The sequence below is a fragment of the Polyergus mexicanus genome, unplaced genomic scaffold, assembly GCF_030449975.1.
Source record: "Polyergus mexicanus isolate NDT 795.1 unplaced genomic scaffold, iyPolMexi1.0 SCAF_24, whole genome shotgun sequence".
In the NCBI taxonomy this organism is placed as follows: Eukaryota; Metazoa; Arthropoda; class Insecta; order Hymenoptera; family Formicidae; genus Polyergus; species Polyergus mexicanus.
Window position 1 is genome coordinate 2,269,258 of NW_027223344.1, and position 9,155 is coordinate 2,278,412.

At 36.9% G+C, this 9,155-nt stretch overlaps 1 protein-coding gene across 1 annotated transcript; it reads right to left on the reverse strand.

Annotated features, from left to right (window-relative positions):
• Positions 1-5,260: 5,260 nt before the first annotated feature.
• Positions 5,261-8,640, reverse strand: LOC138943005 (uncharacterized). The gene is given in 2 exon segments (XM_070313522.1): positions 5,261-7,104; positions 7,107-8,640. Coding segments are annotated over 2 exon segments (3,372 nt in total). The 5' UTR covers positions 8,635-8,640.
• Between the last annotated feature and the right edge of the window lie 515 nt (positions 8,641-9,155).

The following is a 9,155-nucleotide window of genomic DNA, read 5'->3' on the forward strand; positions in this document are numbered from 1 at the left end:
TCTTGCGGTTGGATTGGGATTAAATCCTCCACGTTGTCTCAGTTTGGAAAATAAATATTCTACTGAATCTTGATTACATAATCCTGTCGCAAGTTCAAATCCTTCATATTGACTTGAAAGTTTCAAGAATAGCTCTTACTGTTATGATAAAGCCTCTAAAACATGGAATTTGACTTATGCTTTCTGCTGATTTAGACCATCTTGAACACTATTTGATAAAATTTGTTGATAGATTTTCAATATCTGGATTTTTGAAGGATAATGGTCGTTTACCACCAAATGAAATCTTTAGACTGTAATTAATGCACGCATTAATAACATTATTTAAGGGGATCCTAAAGCTACGGCCGAACTCCGATGGGTTTGCGCCCTCATCTGAGAAGAACTAAAATTGTCGATAATTGTCGATAATTTTAGTTCTGTCATTACCGACAGCGTTATGCATAAAAATAACCACAAAAGAGTAAATAAAAATTGTGTTCAATATGTTGAAAAGACATCATATATGTATTTCTACTGTTCTATCGCTTCGCACGCGTATCAAAGAGTATCGGAGTGCATAGAAAACAGTATATCATATGTGTGTCTGCCTTCATCATATGTTGAACACAATTCATGTGTGAGCATATTGCGTTTATAAATTTCTACTACATATGTATAAATATTTATTTATACGACCAAAAATATACATACTTATAATGTTTATATAAATAATACATTGTTATTACATCATCGTCATTATATTGATTGAAAAAAAACGAACTATTAGATAGATTGTAATTGAGTATAGAAAGTTACAGTTATAATATTCAGTTATAGTTATAATATTCAATTATATATGTATTATGCACATACATCTATATACGTCATATATATTTCTTATATTTATACAATACATACATGTATGCATACATACATACATAATACGTATATATATACAAAGTATTTTATTTGATACAGTGGATTATCATAAAAATAAAACATTTTCTGGAAAAATGTTAATATAAAAATTGTATTATATTATAAGATTTCGAAAGGAGATAATATATCATGAAAATTGCTCTTGCGTAGCGTTTTTCAATTATATTTAAACTTAGTTTTTTTTTGTAGAACTATTTTTATTATATAAATCGAACTCTCGCAACATTCAACATAAAAAGTAATAAGATGGCTAAAAAATGAAAACTTTACGAAATATTTTAAAATTGATTTAATTTTATATAAACTATGAAATATCTCATAAAATATTCATTTTCTGATAATTTCATCTCAATACTTATGGTATAAAGAAAACATATAAAGAATACAATGGTATGAAGAAAACAAAGAGTTATTTTCAAAGAAAAATATGTAGCTGCTAGTATACTTTTTTTAACTATGTGTTTTTTTGCACTAATTTATTTCTCTCATTATTTTGTGCATAAGTAGATGTAAGATTATCGAAAAAAATGAATATTTTATAAGATATATTTCATAATTTATAAAATTATATCAAAATTATAAAATATCTTGTAAAGTTTCTATTTTTTAGCCAGTTTATAACTATTTATGTTAATTATTGCGAGGATTCGATTTACATAATAAAGGTAGGTTCATAAAAAGAACTAGATTGACCTCTAAATATCTTTGAAAAACACCGAACAAAACGATATTTCCCCCCTTCGAAACCTTTTACAACTTTTATATAGAACATTTTTCCTGAAAATGTTTTATTTATTATTTTTCTGATAAAATTTATTTTTATGATAATCCACTATATCAAATAAAATACGTATATATATATATATATTTATATACAGGGTGATTCAAAACAACCTTCTGTCCTTACAATGTCATATACTTGACACTATTCTAAGACGATTTTTCCTTTGCTAAAATTTTTTCCGAGGCTTAGTTTTTAAATTATAAGCCAAAATAGTTAATGAATTACGGGCCGCGTACGTGAGGCAGGCAGGGGTGGCGCAACTCACCGTCCGATGCTGGTGATTACGTGAGGCGCTCGCTGCGATCAACTGTTTGCTACATACGATGGAATGTATGTGTGAGAGAAAACGTATACACACACACATTCTCTCTCTCTCTCTCTCTCTCTCTCTCTCTTTTACGCCTATCGCATGTAGCAAACAGCTGATCGCACACACGCACTCTCTTTCTCTTTTACATCCATCGCGTGTAGCAAACAGCTGATCGCACATACGCTCTCTCTCTCTCTCTCTCTCTGTGTTTCTTTTCTACACCCATCGCGTGTAGCAAACAGCTGATCGCACATACGCACTCTCTTTCTCTTTCTTTCTCTCTCTCTCTCTCTCTCTCTCTCTCTCTCTCTCTCTCGTTCTCTCTCTCTCTCACTGATCCTTACCTTTTATGTAGTAATTCGTTGCCCTCATATGACTCAATAAGTAATACATCCGTGTGACACAACAAATAACTAGCAAACTTTTTTTCACTCACAAATTATACCACTTATCAAACTTTTACGAATTAATCCACGCACTTTATCGATTGAATTTATTAACGATTATAACGGTTAATCACAATCTACCGATTACTACCGATTAATTATTAAAACAACTCGAAGAAAGAAATGCTTTATTCCATGCGGAGACTGCGCGACGACAACAAGCAAGTTATGTCGGTACTAGCGTTGCTGGCTGCCGGCTGCCGAACGACTGAATGTATCACATTACGCGTAATCAACGCGGACGCTATCATGTGTCCTGTGATCGGCTAAAGCCTCCGATATTGTAAATTCGATAGTTTCGAAAATATGAAACTATAAAATATGAAAATATAATGACGTATAATAACATCGTTTTTTTGATAAATTCAGTTTATCGATAAACTGCGTGGATTAATTCGTAAAAGTTCGATAAGTGGTACAATTTGTGAGTGAAAAAAAGTTTGCTAATTACTCGTTGTATCACACGGAAATATTACTTTGTAACGTTTCACCTTTCCCGTACGCCGCGGTTCAAGGCTCGCCGGTGCCAGGATTCGGGAGAAGGGGGAAACTCCAACTTACTTTACCTTCGGGTAATCGGTTTAAACAAGTCTGTTTATTCAAGCTGTTATTACGAAAGATATTTAACACTCAAAGCTATGCGCGAAGCAACATGCGGGAACGGTGCGCGTACAGAGTTTCGTGCGTGAGCGGTTGTTATTCACAAGGCAGCGTGCAAGCACGGCGCGTACAAAGTTTTGCGCGTGGAGCTCGGGAAGCGAGCGTGGCTCAAGCGGCCGTGTTCTGCATTCGCGGTGTTCGCATGCAATTAAACTACGATTATTATTTGTGGTACAGTACAGATCTTAAACACTACGGGATGTCGCGGGGCCCTCAATGTAATTCCAACTGCCTGACTGCCTTATCCTTAAAAGAACGGGGCGTCGGCGTTCTCGGCGTTCTATCCTTAAAAGGACTGACGCTCCCGTAGTAGTTTGAGGGCCGTGGGTGAAGATAGAAACGGCGCGACACTGGCGGGAATCCTAAGGTCTAATTAACTCTTTAGTTAAAAGTCGCGGTATGTACAATGCGGTCTTATAATACGAACAGGTCGCGGTATATATACAACCGGTGCTAGAATCTATCAGGGCGCGGAGGCCGGAGCGGTCTTACTGATTAAGGTATAGGTACAACGGTATTACAATGTATCAGGTCGCGGTATATGTACAAAGCGGTACTAGAAGCTACTAGAACACGGAGACCAAAGCGGTCTTACGATACAAACGGTCTTACGGTATAACGCGGTGCGAACTTATCGACTAGTAGGATGCGCCGTCCCAGCAACCGGGAAGCCCGGCCTAACTACGGGAAGCCCGTAGCCTGGTGTAACGCGAGGTGTCAGGATGCGCCGTCCCAGCAACCGGGAAGCCCGGCCTAACTACGGGAAGCCCGTAGCCTGGTGTAACGCGGGATATCAGGATGCGCCGTCCCGGCAACCGGGAAGCCCGGCCTAACTACGGGAAGCCCGTAGCCCGGTGTAACGCGAGGTATCAGGGTGCGCCGTCCCAGCAACCGGGAAGCCCGGCCTAACTACGGGAAGCCCGGCCTAACTACGGGAAGCCCGTAGCCTGGTGTAACGCGAGAGGTGGTTCAGGATCCGGAGAGTTGTACGTGACAGGAATCGGGATCGGGAACTGGTAACGCTACGCTCGCCGGAGCGCGTTATATACCGGCGGCCGGCCTCCCACTCACGCGAGTCGGCGCGTGGTGGGAGCGCGTGGTGGGGCGGCCCCACGGTGGCACCGCAACACGGGTGTGGAAGTTTAGGGGCGCCATAGGCGCCGAGCCTCAAAATTTGCGGGCGGCTGGTCGGCCCGCGAGGCTGGTAACGTATCGTTACAACTTATTGTGTTGTATGAGGGCAACGAATCTCTACATACAAGGTAAGAGTGAGTGAGTGAGTGAGTGAGAGAGAGAAAGAGAGAGAATGTGTGTGTATACGCGTATACGTTCTCTCTCACACATACATCCCATTGCATATAGCAAATAGTTGATCGCAGCGAGCGCCTCACGTAATTACCAGCATGGGATGGTGAGTTGTGCCGCACCTGTCTGCCTCGCATACGCGGCCCGTAATTCGTTAACTATTTTGGCTTATAATTTAAAAACTAAGCTTCGGAAAAAATTTTGGCAAAAGAAAAATCGTCTTAGAATTGAATCAAGTATATGACATTTTAAGGACAGAAGATTGTTTTGAATCACCCTGTATATATATAGACGTATTATTTATGTTTGCATACGTGTATATAAATATAAGAAATGTATATGACGCATGCAGATATGTGTGCATAATATCTATATATTCTCGATATTATAATGTAGCTTTATATAAGTTACAATCTAATTCAGTTTATTTTTTCCAATCGATATAATCGAAAAATAAAAATGTATTATTTCAAAATTATGTGCGTGTATGTACACACACAGAATATACATTATATGTATTATATATATATATATATAATATATATTTTTTTTATTGTATAGGTAAATGTTTATGTATTCTAATAAAAATTTACAATATATTGTTTGTCTCGATTGTAACAGAGTAATGTATTTTTACAATATTCTAAATATTTAAAACATAGAATGGACCCCTTCCCGTCCACTCTCGTGAGAACGCAACCAATATGTTTTTCGTCTCTCCGATTATAATTTGCAATCGAGATTGATGCCGCTTTTTCTGGTCAATTGTAAAATATAGATTTTTCAAGTCTATATTTGTAGCATAGATTTTTTTTAATAAAAAATTATTTTTTATTATTTTGGAAAAGGCGAGAGTTTATTGCTTTCTAGAATTGTATAAAAATCTTCTCTCATGCATTTTACATTTTTGGAGTATTTTTCCACGCAAGGATTGCCTCCTAAGGCTATAGTCGTGGCGAAGGCGACAGCAAAAATTCCACAACATATACCATCAGATTGTGTTTGAATCTTTTCAAAAATTATGTCACTTGAGCTTATTGTTGGATAACGAAGATGTATATAATTTTTTTCTTTAGCGACCAATTTATCGTATGTACAGCCAGGTAAACTATCGTATACGCGAAGTTTGGTGCCGTCAAAGAAAATACATTTCCAATGATTACTGCAATTCCCTTCAATTATTTGTAAGCTATTATCACTACGACTAGCTTTAATCATGTGAAGGTATTCTAAATAAAGCACACTTTGCGTTTCGAAATGAGAAGTTTCTCTTATGATACGCAAAAATAGATCCAACGATTCATCGTTTAATTGACTTGTCATACGCAAGACATTATCCTTTACCAAATAAAGATGAGCAATTGTGTTTAACAGTTTTTCATTTCTTTTTATATCGTCTTCAGATATATCTCGCTCGTTACTAGAATAACTTGTGATAATGCTATTATCATCTTCCTCTTTATTCAGAGGAATATCAGCAGTATCAGTAATTTTTGTTTCTATTAACGAAACGTTCGGTTTGAATTGTTTGCTCTCTTGTATGCCATTTTCGCTTTCTACTATATTTCGTTTCTTTGTTCGACTCATTGTCACTATTTTTTTTGTTGCTTCTTCTTTAGCTTCTATAATATATCTTGGATTTCTGATTGGCATATGCCTATTATGACGATTATCCAAGATTTCTGGAAGCATGCATTCGTTATAGAAACGTGTTAAGTAAGGTAGCATTTGATTTCTCCAAAAGATATTGTCTGCATCAATGCGCAATATTTTCATGCTTTGTGGAGTCCAAACAGCAAAAATACAATATTCTCGCCGTGTTATGTTCAACTGACCTTGAACTTGATAAAAATATAGATAATTTCTATTCATTTTGTGTGGATCTTTTTTATCAAAGATACCTTTCAAAGAAGGTAATGTTTCTACAGCTGTTTCTGCTGTCAAATGCTCAGCTGATACAGGACATTTTATTTCCACTAGACCATTTTCGTCAATAATTCCGTCAGGAGAAGCACCCAAGCACGGATTTTCAGTATCAATAAATAATCCGCAACGTTTTATTTCTTTATTTAATTTTTCAGCCAATTCGTCTCTTGCTACTTTTTCGTTTTTGCGACCATATTTTAAGGCTGCGATATCAATAAACGAAGGATATAAAATGGCTTTTAATGTTGCTGCGCCAGACGTTGTCGGTTTCATGCGACATACAGTTCTAAAATTGGATGCGGTCAACATTTCTCGTCTCAATGATAACCATAATTCCGAGTCACTTTGGTTTCTCGTATCGAATTCAATTTTCTTCCAGTTTCTCGCATTTTCAGACAACTTTTCTAAATGATTTTGCCGAAGTTGCTCAAATACATCAGATGGAAGATCTGGTTTTTGAGACTGCGGACCATAATAACGATCTGTTCCTGTCTCTCGTTTGAAATTTGTTTGCCTTCCTTGCACTTCTCGAGATTCTCTGGTTTTCGCAATTTTTTTTTGTCGATTCTTTTCTACATCCTCAGCAATAGGTGGAACAGTTTTATCCATGCTCTTATGTAATTCTGTAAGTACTTGTTGCGTATTAAATTGCACAGCTGCTGCCGCAACTCTGGCATTGTAAGAGCCTCGTTTACCAAAATGAATGCGCTTTCCACCAATTTCTTTGCAGATTATCGAATTAAACGATTCTGAGGATTATTAGTTAAATTCAGCAATAAGCTGTCGGAATAACCGCTTAGATATGTGATAGCGCTTTCTATTTTTTGATACAGGCCATATATTTTCAACAATGGAACATAATTTTTGTTCGTTTTATTATCCTTCTCTTCACATATACCGCGTGCTTCGCATCGCTTATGTTCGCCAAAAACATGGCTAGGAATGTTCAATATATCTTTCTGCAATTTCATAGCCTTACAATGTTGAGGTGTTTGTTGATCTTTTCTTCGTAGCTCGGCTGCTGTTTCTACTTCTTTTCTGATGTTTTTCATGTTGTTTTTCACAACATTTCGCAATTCTGTAAAGCCACGCTGCCTCTGCGTTTTTGACTGAGTCATCTCTGCCACAGCTTTGAGCTTTTTACATAAATTGCGAAGTAAATGATTCGTGCATTCTACTTTTTTTACTGTAACCATTTGTTCACTATATGGTCTGTTATCAATAATGATCTGATAAACGCTACTGTCACCGTCGGCAATAACTGTTTTATAAATCAGCCCATGCATTTCGAGGCTACAATTAAAACCTTCCACGATGGCATCGCTCTCCATCCTTGTGGAGCTTTCGTTGCGATTAAAATTTTTGTAGCATTTGTGAGCTTTTGATTCGATACCTTTTCGTTCTGCCATATCACATACTGCACATAATTTATTGCGGACACCAACAAAGACAATCTTTTTCGTACGGTAACCAATTATGGCTCCAATACCGGAAGGAGAATTGTAGGCATTGCCATACGATCTCTTCATCCAACTACCATCCGCTACAACTGTTATATACGGAATACCGTTTATAACTTCATTTCTCTCAAGAGCGAGTTGTTTTTCAACTTCGCTAGCCTTTTTCATACTTTCTATCGCTGTTTTTTGAAAAGCGTCGACTAACTTTTCTCTATTTTCTATGTACCTTGGCTCGGTCATACAAGGAATATTCATGGCTGTACACTGCTCATTCAGCTGAGCATAACCAATTCCTACTGAAACAGTTCCTGTTACAGCAGCTATATTAATGTCTATTATTTTCTGCTCTTCGGGTTCCGACCAGAAGTCGGCTTCAGTATGGCACATTTGGCACTTGAAGTACATACGCGTTTTTAACTCTTTGTCAGAAGTGTGGGTGAGTTTCCAATCTTCAAATCGGCACTCTATTCCTCGCATGTGGTTATTAAATGTTCTGTGGATTTCTTTCCACATATGAGAAAGATCGACAATGCGACGGCCTTGAGGCATGCTTTCCTGGATACGATTTGTATCCAGAGGGCCATTATCGATAACAAAATAATTGTCATCTTCGCAAAATTCGACATTTTGACTATACGTACCTGTATTTGAATTTAACTCCAGGCATTGCATCGTGGGTACTAACGATTGGATACTAACTTTCGAATCCATCGTATCGGATAATAATTCCACCGATTTCTGATAACCAATGGATTCGTTGTTAGTATTCTTAGACGTGCTATTCCTGGAGTCATTTTCCTCTTGTCTCTCCAGCTTCAGCATCTGTCGCCTGCAAAAAAGATAATGTTAAAATATTGTTAAAAAAATAAGATAGGTCAGTTATTATATCATTACATATAATCAAGAAAAAAGTAGAATTTCTAAAAAATAAATGCAGTCTCTTGTTTATAAATCTATATCTAATTGAAAACTATATTATATTATACAATAGATAATGTTTTACAACATAAATGTCTTATTTTTTATAATAACCAGAGGACACATATACCATATAAACCGTATCTGGTGTGAAAAACAACCAGTTCACGAATAGATGCTCTCTGGTATAAAATATCTTTTTTAAAAAACCAGAACGCACATGCAAATCATTCTGGGAGAAGATGTTTTTTATAAGCAACTAGCAGACGAATATATCGTCTCTGGTATTGTTACGTCCTGGCGACTCCACGATTCCTTCCTTCCGCAATGTGACGGCAATGATAATCGATCGGTGATAAAAATGAGTCGTTCAGTAAATGGAGCATCTTGCGCCACGCATTTCTTTAAACATTTAGTCACTTGTC